General features: G+C 40.8%; 2 protein-coding genes across 2 annotated transcripts in view; one reads left to right on the top strand and one right to left on the bottom strand.

The window, feature by feature from the left end:
- Window positions 1–359: 359 nt before the first annotated feature.
- Window positions 360–10,787, bottom strand: LOC144068520 (vascular endothelial zinc finger 1-like). Its single transcript, XM_077593108.1, has 5 exons — window positions 10,663–10,787; window positions 5,931–6,679; window positions 3,742–3,811; window positions 3,477–3,639; window positions 360–2,901 (listed from the first exon to the last, which is right to left on the bottom strand). The coding sequence occupies exons 1-5, from the start codon at window positions 10,693–10,695 to the stop codon at window positions 2,543–2,545; spliced, it is 1,374 nt and encodes a 457-aa protein (XP_077449234.1). The 5' UTR covers window positions 10,696–10,787; the 3' UTR covers window positions 360–2,542.
- A 1,014-nt stretch (window positions 10,788–11,801) lies between these two features.
- LOC144068046 (unconventional myosin-XVIIIa-like) overlaps window positions 11,802–17,729 on the top strand; it is a 44,056-nt gene continuing 38,128 nt past the window's right edge. Inside the window, exons 1-2 of the mRNA XM_077592237.1 lie at window positions 11,802–11,963; window positions 12,559–13,506. Of these exons, the coding sequence (XP_077448363.1) occupies window positions 12,649–13,506 (858 nt within the window). The 5' untranslated portion in view covers window positions 11,802–11,963; window positions 12,559–12,648. The remainder of the gene's footprint in view (window positions 11,964–12,558; window positions 13,507–17,729) is intronic.

Genomic DNA, 17,729 nt, shown 5'->3' on the forward strand with positions numbered 1-17,729 from the left:
AATTGAGAACATAAGAGACATTTGTCGCCATCGGATGGACAACTGTAGAATTGTACTATGCATATAAATACTACAAGAGGATGATTTGAACTGGGAGGATGGCCATCTAATGGACAAGTGTAGAATATTCAAAAAAAACTGGATGCGGGACTCTATTTAAGATAGGAGGGTTGGCAGTCAATTCTGTTTTGGTGTGATTGACAGACGTCCAATCAATTTAGTTTGGGAGGGGCTGCCAAAGAGTTAAAATTCATATAAACCTTTTTTTTTGGCAGTGTTGACAAATCATTTATATTGAGTTTTCTTCAGTTCATAAACAAACATCCGATTTTTGCAATGATTGAACATTTGATACAAAATATGTAATGGTTTCTTTTATTTAGACAACCCAAATAAAAGGCACATAACATTGCGCATGGTCATGTAATAATTTGACATACATTTAAAAAGATGCCGGAATGTTTGATCGATTTACTAATTGAAAAGCCTACTTTCTTGTATATACAAAATGATCATTGTTAATAGTCTAATACAAAAGTTTTTTTTACTTAAAAAAAGGGTTATTTTATCTTTCACATCTATCTTTTCTACCATAGCCGCAGCTCTAAAATAGTTTTGTACAAAGATATACATTCAACTGCTTTCACGAGGCTCATGGAATTTTCAATTCATATTTGTTGAAAAAAAAAAGAAGAGATGTTCAATTCAACAAAAACGGTCAGTTCATCACATTATAGCTGTATCAAATTTGGCAAGTCCATTATAGTGTATCTAGGCAATACGTACATTAGGAAAATAACACTAGTATTTAGTCACAAAAAAGAAAAAAAGAAAAAAACAGAACAATAACAATCATGCAAAAATGCATTTTTTTCCTCAGTGTTCAGTGAAAATTTTCAAAAATTGCAACACTGTCAAACAACAATGCATTCAGTAAAAAAAATATGTAACGTTCAACATAGCTTTGTTTCATGCAATGTCAGTCTTGTCCCAAAATGTGTTTTTTTTACTACGTTCCTTTTTTCCCTAACTCATATCAGCTCCTGATTGGGGGAGAAAAAAAATATTTTAAAAAAAATGTACAGTAGTTATGCCACTGTGCAGCAAGTCAGTGAATTTTTAAGCTACGACAGATGCAAACATGGAGGACTGTACACAACCTTGAAACGCCCTTTCACGCAACATCTGGCAGAAAAGAAAAATAAATATTCAAAGTTAATACGTATAATCGAGCTGGGATGCCGATTCCACACATGAATAAGCTTTTTGTGATTCTTGGATCCAACACTTGCTACTATGACATTCCAGTGCAAACATTGTATGAGCATTTGTTCTGGATGGCTGTGGAAAAAAAAAAACGACTTGTTGGGACGAAAATGTTGTTTGGAACCAAAGGATTTTCCAAACGGAATACTACTAATTAAAAAAATAAACACATAGAAGCCCAGAATGCATATGTGAGCGACACATTCTTTGAAAGGTGTGTGTGTTTCCTGAGTGAGTCTTTTTTTTTTATAAGCAGGGGACTGAGGCGGGTGGACGTATGGACAACAAAAGGCGTATCATTGGCACATCGGCTGGACTCTTAACTTGTTCAGTGCTAGTGACGAGAAAACTAGTCGAGCAGAATCTAAATGTTTAATTTCAACCACTAGGTTATCATCGGCGAGTTCTATTTAAAATGGATTGAAATGTCTATTGCCGTCAATTGCACTGAATAAATTAACGCTAACACTGCTGCTCTCAATCCAATCTGACTAAGTCGGAAGGGGGCGGTGAAAACCAACCAAAGAACAGAAAATGCATCTTCATGAGTCCTTACATACTATGTAGAATATAAAAATACAAACATTTCATCATCAAGTGGACACTCTTGAAAAGACGGTTGAAAACTTCAAATGCAGACTATGTTAAACGTACACGTTAGCTGTACCTCTAGAGCGTAGTAACTATCTGAACAAAAAAAAAAGAAAAATGGCAATACTGTGAAAAAATATTCTCCCATGCTGCTGGCCATTGTTTTTTTTAACCTATGCTTATTATCTACATTAAATATGAATGGATGTACAAAGCAACAGGCAAAAAGAGTGGAAGAAAAGTCAGTCCCTCACTCATCCTATGGTAACTTTCTCCAATTGTCACCTTAAAAACAACAACTCTGGAGGGATCACCTCACCAGTCATGGTAATGATCACAGTCTTGCAACTAATAGACTAGAAGCTAAGTCCTACAGTTGTCCTTATTTCAAAAGACGGTCCTACTCAAGTATGATGCATCATCTCCTATCAGTCTTGTAACATGAGCTGAGGCTGGGCGAACAAATGAACGAACGAACGAACGAACGAACGCCCCCTGGCTGCACAGCTCTTAGAAATACAGCACCCACTTCAAGGTGTGATGAATAGGTTTGGAGGGTTTTTAAGAAAACGAACAAGGCCTGAGGAGCAAAACTGTAAATCTTTTTTTTTGTTGTTATGTTCCCTTTCTTTCTGGCCAGTTCAATACTGTTTTACCTCTTTCTATCCTTCTTTTTTCCTTTTTTTTACCAGGGAGGGGAGGACGGTAAGACTTGGGACAAGAAAGGCATGCTATCCACTGGCCTCATGGCGATGTTAAGTGGACCGGCGATATTCATTGGCATGGGCGTGGTTATTGCCACGGGGTGGGCGATATTCATGGATCCGCTGGAGGGGATGTTGACGGACGCGATGTTGACCGGCGACGTGATGGTGAGCGGATGATGGAGGTTGACCGGCGACGTGATGTTGACCGTGTTGGTGCTAATGTTCATCTGCGCCGCGATGGTGACGGCGTTGTTGTTGTTATTGGAATTGACCCGGTGCATGGCCGTGGTGATGGGAGTTGAGAGGGTCACAGGGATGGCTGAGTTGCACATCTCGTCTAGGAATCAAATCACAGGGCATTGTTTAAAAACACGTGTCAAAGTGGCGGCACGGGGGCCAAATCTGGCCCGCCGCATCATTTTGTGTGGCCCGGGAAAGTAAATCATGAGTGCCGATTTTCTGTTTTAGGATCAAATTAAAATGAAGGGTATAGATGTATATTAAATTTCCTTTTAAATCAATCATTGTCATTTTTTAATCCATTTTTTCTGTGTTTTTAGTTCAAAAATCATTTTGTAATTTCTAAAAATATATTTAAAAAAGCTAAAACAAAACATTGTTTTAGATCTATAAAAAAACTGAATATTCAGGGATTTTAATCCAGTTCTTTTAATCCATTTATAAAAAAAAATCTAAATATTATATATAAAATGGTCCGGCCCACGTGAAATCAAGTTGACGTTAAAGCGGCCCGCGAACCAACCCGAGTCTGACACCCCTGATTTAAATAATTCAAATTCGATTTAAAGTGTCGTCCCGGAAGAGGATGAGAGAGAAATTCAAGTGTACCAAATAATCTCAAACGACAGCATAGGAGAATATAGGCCACATATTGGGCCGTTTTCGGAATACCTTTGATGCAAGAGTTGAAGTTTGCTTGTCCGTGAGTCTTCAGATGGCTGGTGATGTAAGCAGCACTTAGCATCTTCCCACAGATGCTGCAAGTCACCTTCCCTTCGTGTCTGATCATATGAGAACGCAGACGGTCTTTGGTGGCAAAAGCAGAGGTACACGCCTGCAAGTGCCCGGAAGGAAGTTAAAGGTTAGGGGAGTGTCACCATACGTGAAAACAATTCAATCGCAAACGTCAGATGTAAATGGTGCGCTCTTGACGTACCGTCACCTGACATTTGAACGGACGTTCGGAAGAATGAACGTGCTTGACGTGGCAACTCAAGTGGTCGGGCCTGCAAAGAAACAAACAAAGACTTTTAAAAGTGCTTTGAAACTCCAAGTTATTGTTTGAACTAAACACTTCAGCTCGTTTACTTTTCCTCTTTCAAATGACTGGTAACGTGGAATGTATTTCGCAAATGAGTGCCAGATACATTCATTTATAATATTGTTAGTATCGGCATTAATGTTGACAGGTTTTAGCTTCGATTCTATTGATTTTTTACAAAGAAGTCCAATGACTCACATCAGAAGTTTGATAATGAGGGGCTTGTGTGAACCCTTAAAAGTTGCGTCAGTGGCAGTTGATTCTGTAGGATCAATCATGCGTGATTCAGCTTGGCCTAGTTTCACCAAGCACCACACGGAGATGCTACCATTATATTGGACACTTGTTTACTCTCACTAAAGTGGCCATTGACATTTACACAGCTCCTAAGTTTCATGCATTAAAGTCATTACCATTATTTGCAGACTACAGGCCAAATTTTACAATCACATTTTTGTTTTAGTTCATATAAAAGACTAAACGTTACAGCTATCTAGACAAGTGGCTGTTTAAAGATAAATAAATGAGCTAAATGTACTATAAATCGCCAGGGTTCAAAGTGGGGGGAACAAAAAGTAGCAACTTTTACCCCAAAAATTACTGTAATTGTCTATGTCATTTTTCAGGTCTAAAATTGGAGTATGCTGCCAAACTAAGATGGTTAAAGTTCATTCAAATTTAAGGTTTCCTGGGTTGAAATGGTAAAAGAACAGAGCACTAAAATGAAGTTTCACTGTATAATTTACAACACAGGGGCCTTAAACGTAGGCGCTGCAATGCCAGTCCTTTAGAAACAAAAAGGACATGACGAAACAAGATGGCGACAGGCATTGTCCACTACTTGATGAAAATAGTGTTCACTTTGGAGCCCTTTGCTGTTGACCTTTAATGGCGACTTACTTGCATTCATAATCTGAGTTTGGCACAGATCCACCACTGACAGCTGGATAGTTGTGGTGACGCTGAGAGTTGAATCATGTTAGTGGGGTGAGTAAGGGTGACTGCGTTGGCAGTCGCACGCCAACCGGAAAATTTCATTCTGCCAGAATGTTTTTCCTTTTTGAAATTGTCTATTCACATAAATGTGAACTCAAGTTGAAGCCTCTTAGTCCTATCAACCGGAACTTTTTTGTTGGGCCTAATCCAAGAAGAGCAGACAAAGTTGGGTCGATCGGATGCCAACAGATCAAGCTAAGTGACGGTGACTCAGTGGCCTTTTCTTTAGTGCCCATTCTCACCTTCCAGGATGCAGACGAATGCCTTACCTACGTCACTGTACTGGAGGCGTGCCTGAAAAATGGCTCACACAGAAGTGCGATTGCATAGCACGGGGCGACGGGGCAATGCCATGGTGTTTTCAATAGTCTATTCTATGTTCATGATAAATAAACTTGACTCGATGAAGTTAAAATGAAAAGACAAGTTGCAGTTAGTTTTCTTCTTAATCATTTAGGCAGGGGAGCTTTGAACCTCGTTGAAAATTGTTGCAAACCATTTTTACTGACAAAGTAGCAGTCATGGAAATGCTCAGACTTTGTTGACATTTGGTTCAAACAAATTTAAACGTGCTCATTTTGTCTTCTGTTTTTACTACACTTATCAATAGACACCTGCTAGCATAGTATAGTATAATTTCTTTAAATACGTCTGCATTTGGTAAGATAACCCGTGACCGGACGTTTCGTCGACGGACACTTCGTCGCCGGACAGTTCGTCGACGGACAATTCGTAAGGTTAGTGGTTAGAATTAGTGTTAGGGGATAGTGGTTAAGGTTAGTTAACCTAACCTCAACCTCGCGAACGATTGTTTTGTTGCATAAATAATTATTATCAACCAGGTAATCTCTCTCTCTCAAAATTATAATCATGAGAGAGAGAGAGAGAGTTTTTACTTCAGATTTTTTAAAGGAACTTTGACATTAAAATAAAAGGCAATTAATAAAACGAAAATTGTCCGTCGACGAAATGTCCGGTCGACGAACTGTCTGGCGACGAAGTGTCTGTCGATGAACTGTCCGGGTACCAGATAAACCAGATTGAGCGACAAAAATGCAACAAAATGCTAGTTTGTGAACATGCCTCACCTGGAAAAGCCTTTCCCGCAGACGGAACACACGTAGGGCTTATGGACTCCTCCGTCGTGAGAGCGAACGTGGTAGGTCATCCTGTCCTTCCTTTTAAAGCGTTGATGGCAAATTGGGCACTCGAAAGGCTTTTCATCAGAATGGGACAGCTTGTGGCGATTCAGGTGGTAAACGTCGCGGAAGGCCTTGCCGCACATCTCGCAGCCGTGGTTTTTCTTGACGGGCTTGGCGGGTTTTTTGGGGACGCTCTGCTGATGGTGCCCCATGTTGCCCATGGCGGAAGTCATGATGCTGGCGCCCGAGGACACCGAGGTGGTCGCCGTGGAGAAGATCCCCGCCGCCGTGGAGATGTAGGAAACGTTCCCGTTGTTTTCTCGCTGCATGGTGGAGATCATCGGCACCATGGTGGGGGCCGTCTGGGCCGTCTTCTTTGGCCGAGACACCATTTTGATACCGGTGTGGCTGGACTCGTGGCGTCGCAGGTGGTAGCTGTCGCGGAAGGCTTTGTTGCAGTAGCCGCAAACAAACGGCGTCTTGCCTTTGTGTTCCTTCTTGATCACGGGCGCCTGTGGCCGGCCGCCGCCGGCCACATTGTCTTTGAGCAGATCCAAAGAAATGGAAGGGTTCTTCTGCTCAATTTGGATGGGCAGCACGGGCTTTTGGTCGATGGGTTCGGTTCCTGCATTGAGGAGAGGCAGCAAGCTATTCTGGGCCACCTGGTGCTGGTGATGGAGGGCTTCATTGGCCTGCTGGAATAAGGACATTTTATCTCTGTTAAAATCAAAAACTAATTTTACAAAGAAGAGATGCAAGACAGAAAATGACAGATTTGCAGGTGGAAACACGTTTGAAAAAGTCATTATATTGGAATTAAACGAAACAAAAGTGCATTGCATCATTATTTGGATTGACGTCATTTACTTGACATCACACGAATGAAATCCCTGGCTAGCAACTCAATTTGAAATGCTTACAAAATTAAACTGTTGCCTTTGAAAAGGTCAGTGAGGCCAAATTACTTTCCAAAAGCCAAGAATGTCAGTGACAACATTGTTTTGTCTGGAGCTAACGGTTGTGCCTAATTTGACAAGTGTGAGAGCCAAATAGGCCGGACTGTACCCTTTTAACGTTGGAAGTCGATTCATCATTAATGACGCCAACGCCACATGACCCAACACAAAAGAATCCAAATACTGTATTTAAAAAAAATGATCCAATTATGGCCCTGCTGATTCATCTCATGACTGTAAAAACATGCATTCCAAAACGAAAGGCATGCAGCCAGAAAATCTGCCATTAGTTTGATCTGGTTCATACTTTTCTTGACATAGTCATTGTCCAAAGTACAAACACATTAACAATGACATTTCTAGATGTCAGACTGAGTGGACAGGTTGCAAAATTTCTAAAATTAAGAATCAGGTCTTCTGACATGTTTCTATAATGTTTCTCAGTTTGTAATTCGTGAAATTTTTTCAGCTTGTACTTGGAGTAAAAATTCAGAGGTCTTCGTGTGGGCCAATATAAAAACTTCAATACGTCGTTTGCTGAGTAAAACTCAAGAAAAGTGTTGTTAACCATTAGGTTAAAAAAAAGAGGCAAAGGTGAAACGCTTGACCTTTCCTTTTAAGGTTCAATCATCCATTGAGGAAGGGCAGCCAAGAAAGAAGACGCAAGAGTTTAGGGCTGGGCCTCCGAAAGAAAAATGAACCACACAATGTCCTCCTTATGTCATCTAGCCTATTGTGAAAGACACAAATCTGAGCAGTGATGCACTAGGGCCACAGCAGGGGTTCTTTGTATGCTCATCTTCATTGATTTGGCTCATCTATTCATGAGCTGGGGACATTGTTTATCCACACTGCGCTCGGCCAAGCTAGCAGTCAGTTTTGCGACGTGGACGGGAAACCTGGGAACTCATCGGCCATGTTTGTCAAAGCGCCGGGTCACACTAGCCACCTTCTAGGAATAGATAGCAGAATGAAATGCATTGGCGCAGCGGGCGCCAGGCTGCTTTTTGGGTGGCGAGCAGACCTCGTCGGGTAACTGGTAACCGTGCAGAGGTGCGGGACCCGTAAAAGCTGCTGTGCCTTCACGCGGCTCTGAGCGTTTTGACACAAATGCGCTCTGACAAGTGAGGCTGCTTGCTCATAAATAACATCAAAATGGAGGGAGTGTCCCGATGGCTTCGCGGGCCACTGTAGAATTGAACGGCACTCGCAGCCTGAGTCCGATTATGCGCCGTCTTTCCTCCTGCGTCTTTTGTGTCTCACTATACAGCTGCTTGGCATAATCCCGTTTTGGAGCAAAACAAAGACCATGTAAAAAATGATTGAGAGGAGGAGGGGGCGCGGGTCGACTATATCAAGAAAGCAGCAGTTCAAAACAGCGCTCTATTTTACTGCATCCAAGTCCTTCTGTTTGGTTTTAAACTGTTTTCAGAGTTGTACAAACTAAAAATCGAAGCTAACGTGAATTACAAACGATTGCAAAGTATCATTATAGAAGGGTATATTGCAATATAGCCAAAGGCATTTTTGAAATCTAATGCGCTGACATGAGCACCTGCCATCAGCTCATATCTAAATCTGCAGACACTTGCATTTTTTTTGTGAAGATGTTAAGATCTTGCAAATTTTACAGCTGCTATTAAACAAGTGATACTGTGTATGAGGACTTAGTGTTATATTAGAGTAAAATACAAGAAAAAACACTGCATGTCAATTTTTGAAATGCAAAAATTTGGTCTTAATGGCAGTACACATTAAGGCTTGGATTACAATTACTTTACAAATACAGTCAACATATTCGAATGAATCCATAATTTATTTGGAGCTCCACCATGCACTTGAATTTGAGTAGATCGGGGGTGTTCTCTGCTTTTCTTCTCAAACCAACTCACTTCAAAATTCTGTGGAAAAACATATACTCCTGAGCTTTACATTTAATCTGCAGAGTAATGGCAAAATCACTATAAACAATATTTGTTACTATAACTGAATGCAAGAAACACAAATAACTATTACTGAGTCTGACGCTGAATATGATATGCTACAGTTTGGAATTAAAACTTTAACATTTTAGGGCATTTGCACAATTAATAGAGCTCCATAAAAAGCCAAAACTATCATTAAAAACATTTTTCTTTGCCATTCGTATAAACTAAAACAGGAAAAAGGTTCTGAAGCATTACTTGGCAATTAAAGTGTTTCTCATCTAAACACGGAGAGCCTCGGCATTTACAAAAGACTGGAAGACAAAGTAACAGTGTGAAGTACATCATGCAAGTGTAGACACTGGAGACTGGCAAGATGCCAGATATTTTAAAACAAACTGCACTCTCCATCTGTCTTCATTACCCAAACAGCCTAGAAGTGACACAAAAGGACAAAAACTATCTCCAATAAAAAAGCCTATTGAAGAAAGGGACAATATTAACACACTTTTCAGACCAAGCAAATGCAATGCATTAATGTGCAAGCTTCAAAAATGCATCATTGTGTTCATTCACAGATAAAGCCAAGTCCACACGCATCTGATTTTAAACTAACTTAAAATAGTAGTCACATGGAAAAGCCTCTAAGGAAAAATTGATTGTATCATATTCATCATTCATAAGAAAACACCTTATCCAAAACGGGTAGCGTTTACATTTTCTGTTCTTATAATAATGTCAGAGCACTAACACGTTGCTAAATTGTACTACTGTTTTGTATACTCTCTAAAATCAAGAGGTATTGGAAAATGAGTATTTAATACATTTATTTGTATTGCAACATAGGATTCTTCATCATTTATCGTGTATCACAGGTTAGTTGTAGCTGTATATGTAACTGTTGGGGGTAGAATGATTGGTTTAACGGCGATCGGGAGATTTTTAGCACTCAAAGGCGCCCTAAAAACTAGAAATAAAGCAGCATTAGCCTATTCGTAGCTAATGTTAGCCCATGTTGTGTGCATAGTTTGAATTCTTGTCCGCGACACTGGAAAGAATAATCAGGCAAATAAATGGAGAACCCCAGTTTAATTGTTCCCAATAAACTTCCAGCAACGTGGGGTCTTGGCGAATTGCGCAGATCCGAGGTGAGGGATCACTTAATAGGAGTTTTGGGGAACGTGATGGAGGTTTCCCAAAACACCATTAGCTAACTTGGCTAGTGAACGCTAGGCGCAGCGGGAGGAAAGTTGGCGGCGAACCGCCGTTATCAGCTGCTGAGATTTTCCAAGCGCGCACCATTATGCGGCGTCCACGGTTGCAAAAAACCCAAATCCATTTTTTTTGCCAGTTGCGGCAAAAAGCCAGTAGTGATTTTATGCCTGATGTGTGTGCACGCAAAGAATGCGATCTTAGTGCGCTAAAGCTGCTGCTGCTGCGTGTGCGGGTCGATTGTAACGGTGCAGCCTCACTTGAAATGATCCCGCATGTTTTGCTGGCGTCGACTTGGAAAACAAACTTCAGAAAATAAACGCGACGGTTCACGACAGCATTCGGCTTTTACAAACAAATGGCGATCTTCAATAAATGGTGTTTTTCATACACTCGATGAGCCGATTTTTATTCAAGCCTCAATCCCGACCATCACAGCTGGAAACCAGGATTCATTTACCATTGTTTTGCTTGGTTACTTGTTCTTTCTACTACGCGTTTAAAAAATCCGATTGCCGCCAAAACACACAGCGATTATATTTTCAGTTTTGCCCCGCGGGCATTACGATCAAACCGTGAACTTACTTGGAAAAGAAACGTACTCCAGCTTGCCTCCATTTCCACACTTAGTAATTCTGTAGGAAACCTAGTAGAAGCCTACAACAAAGCAACCAAACATGGCAGCTGAAACAACTTCCGGTAACCTAAAGGGCTGTACCATTTTGCGAACAACACGGGGTAAAATCGTTTATTGTTGAATAATCGCGAATTTTCACACAATTGAAAATAAAATCACCAACCCCAACACTCTAAACATATATACCTAATTTACATTGATTAATATATAAATCATCTCAGTAATAATTTAACCAGCACACCGCTCATGCGTTTGACATTGTTTTTTAAACACCCCCGCTGCAAGTTTATGCTGAATGTGCGAGGTGCATTTTTTTTATTGAGTAACCTCCGCATGCATCTACTTCATGTTACTATTAAGTCCGTCAGTGAATAAAACAACAGTCCACAAATGCCTTTGTTCTTTTCATACCCACGATTTTATTTTACCATGTTTTACAATAGAATGCATGTGTTTGAATAAAAGAACTTTCGCGCAGATGGCCTTTCGTTGTTTCATTCATAGAATTGGGATGAATGGACACACGAGGTTGTGATCTCCATGCAGTGGCGAGTCGAGGGGCCGCCGCTATTTTGTGTGATGCTGGCTGAAAATATTGTCCTAGTTATGCAAGCGTGACTATGATGAATACGCGAGGCTTATCGGCCATCCATTGCAGCCTGGATGCAAAAACGTGCATTTGAAAAGGGAAAAATTACATGGAAATAATGGTTCCAAACGAGCTGGTCCGTTTAGTTGGACTATGTATAACTCGTTGGAGTCCCAACAAGAAGAAAATGATCGTCCTAAATGACAACATTCAGGCATTTTATGTGCAATAGAAGGAAGAATCTACCTAAATTTACGCCATTGTTCTTATTGACCAGCAGGGGTCACTGCTTCCCCATGTGCCCTTGTGTTGCGTTTAAATACAATCCGAATTTAGTCTTAAAAGTTAATTCCAGTCAAATGTAGTGTGCAAACTTGAGTTAGAAAAAAAACCCACTTTCATATGTTTGATGACGGTTAATTTCTCAACATATATTTTTCATCGTTCGTTCTTATTTTGGATCCCAACAACGACATAGTATTCTGTTTCGTTTGAACCAGATGTTTAATTAGGCCAACAACAAAGCACAGTGCTACCGTCTCTTCCGAAGGTGTTTAAGAATTCTAACCGCATATAGTTGACATTGAAGGCATCATGAGCACACTTTTCACCTAGAGACGCAACTTCAAATGCATGCTGTTCACCTGTCTTTAGTTGCAGGTGAGTTGTTTTCTATTACATTTAACGTAAAGCATAATATACGTACTGTACTATATTTGTACAACCTCCATTGACATCCTTTCCTGAGGCCATCAGGTTTTTAATGAGGGCAAAGCAGCTTAGAATTACAGTACTCTATCCAAAGCACTGACTGAGCACGCCGTAGCACAACATAGACGCAGTTTACTAACAATAAGTGAATCGCTCGTTGTAAAAATAATAACTGCGATTGCTGCAAGATGCGATCCAAAAAATGCAGCATGTTTGTTTTTTAATGGACTTTTTATGGACTGCGTTAGTGACGTTATGACGACGTGATTTTGCTTTGGACGCCAAAGCAATGACGGTAGGACATGATGCAAGGCAAGTACTATATCGATTCTTATTTTTTTCATTGATTCTTCATCTATTATTCCTAAATGATTGCTAAACGGACATGTCTTACAGTGAGTGCATTGGTGCTTTTTCAATTCTATGTAGGGCACCTGAAATAACAGTAGGTACACCAAATGGCCTTTTACTGGAATTTATTATGAACAATATTATACTAGTTATATGGTTTCATTAAAAAATCTTCCATTCTTTCTCACTATAGCTGTCATTATCTCACACGATCGTTGTTCTCAGCTGCTTGATGGACATCTCCCTTTTCTAAACACCGAAGAGACTATTAAATAGGTCCAGCATGTTTCATCTGATTAAGAAAGATAAAGAGAAGGAGAAGGAAAAGAAAGAAAAGAAGGAACGGATGTCCCCGGCCGAATTAAAAAGTCTGGAGGAGATGAGCATACGCCGAGGATTTTTCCACCTCAATCGTGGCAGCTCCAAGAAGGAATCCAGGAGCAAGTTGGAGATCTCCTGTCCGATTCCCATCAAGGTTGCTAGCAACCTAGATCTCAGATTGTCGGGCTTAGAACCGGAACACCCAAACAGCTCGGCGCTGAATGTGGGACGGGCCCAGGATGCCAAGGAAATCGACCACGACCAAATACGCAGCTCTGTAAAGGAGAGAGCGGCTAAGTTTGGAGAATTAGTCAAGTTGAATTCCGGAGTAGTCCCAAAGTGTCCTGCCCCCGCCCACGGTAACAATTCACGTGAGGTTCCGCCAGCAAGCAAGGGTCCGATTCATATACCTGAACTGGTGGAAAAAACCTTCCCGGGTGTGGACTTGCAGTTGCCAGAAGTGGTGGCGCCCCCGGTGCCAGATCCCCGAGAAGTGACGCTGAAGCGACGCAACACGGGTGATTTTGGCTTCTCTTTGAGGAGGACCACAATGTTGGACAGGCAGCCCGATGGAGACGTGCTCCGTCGAGTGGTGCACTTTCCCATCAGCAAGGACTGCGCTCTGGGCCTGGCGCCAGGAGACAGACTGGTGGAGATCAATGGCATCAAGGTGGAGAACAAGAGCAGGGATGAGGTTGTGGAGATGATCCGTCAGTCTGGAGAGTCAGTGTTGCTTAAAGTGCAGCCCATTTTGGAGTTGAGCGAATTGAACCGGAGCTGGCTCAAGGCATCACGAGACCCGCGCAAGGAATCCCTCACTGTAAGTTAAGTCTATATTATATTCAATATTTCTTATTAGCAAGTTAGCTTTGCGTGAATTCATAGGGCTTATCACAACACTTTTGTGGTAATATCACAATGCCAATCATTCCATGATCAAGTATTGCATTGCATCTTGCTAGCAATTAAAAATTAACTAATGAAGCTGGTGCACATGAATAAAATTCAACATAAAGTAACTACTTACCCTTTTTTCAGGGATTGTAGTTTCTTTCCTATAGTTAATGGGTAGAACAGGCTGTGTATAATATATCTATATTTTTTCCAGCCATATTCTCTTTTGATCATACATTTTGTTGTACTGATCTCATTCGGCTCATTCTTAAATACGCTGGCTCTTTTACATTGACATGTTTTTGAGTGTGTATCTATTGCTTGTGTGTGTGTTTAGGAGAATATTTTCTCATGTATATACTTATTTATATATACATAAATCCCCCCAGCCTTCACCATCTTCCTTAACCCCCTTTGACACCAAACAATGGGATGCTAAACTTAACAACGGGCCGAACGTGAATGCGGCTCGGGGCCATATGGTCGCTGGATAGCATCCTATTCATTTCTTGTTATGTGGATTATCATATGTAATCAGAAGGGGCGTGGCAAATATAACTCTTCATTTGCTGCTACACTTAAATGGACTCTTTTTCATAGTATTTACAATGCAACACTTATTGTGTGAATGATACCATGCAATCACAATCCCAGCTGTTGTTTATACTTGGAAATTGGATCATCATCATCTCACATGATGCACATTATTGTACTCACCCTGTCCTTCAATGAACGGGTCTTACTGATCGGCAGTAGAAAATTCACTGCAAGAAGCTACAAAAAAATGTACTTGAGAGGATGACCTAAAACCATGGGCACTATTTATAGAGGGTTATTATAAGATTTGGAATCAGGCTATAGCGCAGAAAGATACCATTTAGGAAAATATGTTTGAAATATCTGCAGCCTGTGAAGTAGTTCAGGCCCAACATTTTCACTCCTTTGGAAAATGAGTGAATGGTTTGTTCACATGTACCCAGATGAGCACAGTTATGTTCATTAGATTGGATTGGATTGGATAACTTTATTCATCCCGTATTCGGGAAATTTCATTGTGACAGTAGCAAGAAAAGGCATAGTTCTAAGTTAGACAGTACAGTCAAAGGCCGCAGAACAACAAAGCACAAAGTACAAAGCAAATCAAAGTCAATGGGCATGCATTGTCCACATTACACTTGATTTAATCTACAATAGTACTGTGAAAAATGTTGGAAGGCCCAGTAGTACAATGGTGAGCACTGTCACCTCACTGTATGAAATCAAATGATAATTTTTGTTTTTATTATGTTTTTTTAAGTTTCTCTAGTATGTATTTGCTCCCAGTTTCTATTTTTTCATCTCACACCATTCAACTACATTTTTGAAAAAATGCAAATGGAGAATAATAAACTTACCTGTTGGCTATTTTTATGAATAATTTAGGGATAGCCTGAACTTTGAGGCGAATCAGTTCTACCATTAAAAAAAAAAGCAACCACAATAATCTTCATCATTTAAACATTATCATCCCTGCTAGACTAGATGATGTGACGAAGCATGGATTAGAAAGAGGCGTGGCTTTTCCTAGGATAAAGACTTTATCCAGGATGGGTGCCTAAAAACTCCTTTTTCCCCATTCTCTGCTCTCAACAAGATTTGAGTATGACTGTTTTATTTTTCCAATTCGGGCATATCTTTTGGTTTATTTGGTCACTTCCGTGTAAGGCTGAACAAACACTATTATAACTATTTCCATCCTAAAGTCCGATTGAATTGGGTCAGAATGACTTTGTGCGGTTTATGAGTTTTAATCTTTGACTTTATACTAAGCATGTGTCAACCAACAGATTACATGGTGTTGTGTCCTAGTATCTGACTGAGGATTAGCCGTTTGTACATGGAGGAACAACTCGGCCATGTGTTGACAGAGTGCTAATGCAGGGTTTCACGTAATGTATAAAAATAAGGGAAATGTATTTTTGTTGTTGTTTTCCTGAAATATATTTGATAGGACGTAAACGGCTCTCGAGCATCATTTTCTCATGTTGATCATGAGGAAATTATCCAAGAGTAAATTAAATCTTCCATTTAAAAAAATCAATATTTGGAATCTTGACTGGTTTGACGAATTTATTTATTTTTCTAAATGTGCAACTCGTTTTTGACTTTATTTTAACTGAGAGTGACTTAGTTGCACATTTGTTTTTTGCTCCCTCCTGTGGTTACAACTGTAAAATAGCTTGACAAGTGGTAATGAGTTGGACGTCTATCGCTGTCAATGTTAGGCACAGAATTCCATCAAATAAACAATTTTGGGCCCTAGGAGTGACAAAAAATGTACTTAGTGGTGGTCACAGACAGTTGGGGAGGTGAGCTATGACGCTTTTGCTTCGTTTTGGGATTGCCAGGCCTCCAATTTCTATTCCTAGCCGTTATAGGGTCTGAGCAGCTGTGCTCTGTCACTAACCAGCTCCTCACATTACGCCCCCTGACCCCCCCCACACCACTCGACGCAGCCCTCCACGATGCCCGCGCCCCTCGCTCAAGAGGAATCTGCGCAAAATCATTGAAGAGTGGACTTCTAGCCAATACCCTCGCTTCAGTGACTTGAGCAAAGATTGGGACTTTAAGCAGGCCTAGAGAGAAGGTAATGGACTTGGTGGGCTCTGTGTGTGTCCGTGTGTGTGTGTGTGTGTGTGTTTGTGTGTGTGTGTGTGCTGGCATCTAAGAACAGACCCTTGTGGCTCGAGCTATTTTTAGGGGCTGACTGATGAAAGCTGGGTGAAACATGTTGCCCCATAGACATTTCTTTTCAGGAAAAAAAGGCCACACAGTGTGCTTAAAAAACAAATCAACAATGTTATGTATAATGTATTGGTTTATTAGTGGGGTTGAAGTGTGCTTTATTTTTTAGAAAGATGGTTTCGGGTATGCTTATTGCAGGATGTTTGTTTTTGGGGGGAGTGTGAATGTAATAAGCTAATAGATCATCTTTTGTCATCTTCTTTTGTCATCTTCTGTCCTCCTCAGCGCTGCACGGGCCCGTCAACTCGTATGCTCTCATATTCTGTTTGTCGCCATCGCATACATTGATTCTCCCCACCGCCGGCTTGTTTCATGACGTCTGGGCCGTCACCATGGCGTACAAATCCCGCTTTTCGTTTTGGGAACAAAAGGGAAGTCTTGCTCTGTGTTCTTTTTTTTTTTCTTCATTTTTCTTGCCTTTCATTTCATCTCTGCATCTTGACTCGTTCGTTCATGAAAGTGAAGCAAATAGCTAAATCTGTTCTGTCGCTTCTTCTCGTGTAGGTTAACAATGAAAACAAGCCAGATGTAAGTGCCTTTTTTTTAAAAATATGTTCATACAAATTCAAATTCTTCAAATTTGCCAACGTTGACTGCATGGAAACAAATGAAGTTCCCGCGTATTTACCCAATTAAAGTTCTGGGAACTTTGACAGCATGCTGAATTGAAAACTTTAGGTGTTGGATAACACTTGACATATTTGCGAGCAACCTCATTAAAAAAAAATACACCTTATAGTTACCAGTAACTTTTTCAAAACACTTCTCGGAAGAACTGATTAAGAAATCATCTCCTCTTTATCAGCCAACTCGGTGTCGACGAGCTAATGTTAGAAAATACCGCTAAATGCACTTTAGTTGTCTGCTGAATCATTTAATTAAGTGACGCCTAAAGCCAGCCATTTTTCAGGAAAAAGCAATTAACTCAAACGGCGGAACGCAATGGATTTATTGCATACATTTCTTTTAATGCACCACTTTTTCCACCAAGCCACACTGTTTGGCTCACCACCGGCCAATGTTGAACAAACCCTTATTCCCATATGGGTGCATGCATGTAACTAAATAATGAAGATTTCATTTCTGTCAATTTTATCGAGACTTGACATTGCTGCCAATTTGCATCCAGCCCGATGTAGATGCCCGCCAGCCAAAACCAGCCGCTATCCCCACAACAGGCACGCCCGCAGAAGAAGCCCATTCTAACGCTCCCATGGGGGGTCCAGATACTCCGGGCCAGGGGCAAAAGTCCGGCGGTGAAAAAAAAGCGGCGAAGCTGGTCAGAAGAGTGGTCCGGCGTGTTATTCCCGCCGCCACGGAAGAGCGGGATGCCGCAGCTTCGCTCGAATCCGCCAAAGCTACCGC

Source organism: Stigmatopora argus, chromosome 22 (genome assembly GCF_051989625.1).
Source record: "Stigmatopora argus isolate UIUO_Sarg chromosome 22, RoL_Sarg_1.0, whole genome shotgun sequence".
NCBI lineage: Eukaryota > Metazoa > Chordata > Actinopteri > Syngnathiformes > Syngnathidae > Stigmatopora > Stigmatopora argus.

What these genes read in the sequence shown, in the direction of transcription:
- LOC144068520 (XM_077593108.1), bottom strand. Translation starts at nt 10,695, where the DNA reads ATGGAGGCAAGCTGGAGTACGTTTCTTTTCCAA. An exon ending in GGAGTACGTTTCTTTTCCAA is followed by an intron (nt 6,680 to 10,662) that starts GTAAGTTCACGG and finishes TCCTTATTCCAG; the next exon opens with CAGGCCAATGAAGCCCTCCA. An exon ending in CGTTCAAATGTCAGGTGACG is followed by an intron (nt 3,640 to 3,741) that starts GTACGTCAAGAG and finishes GGGCACTTGCAG; the next exon opens with GCGTGTACCTCTGCTTTTGC.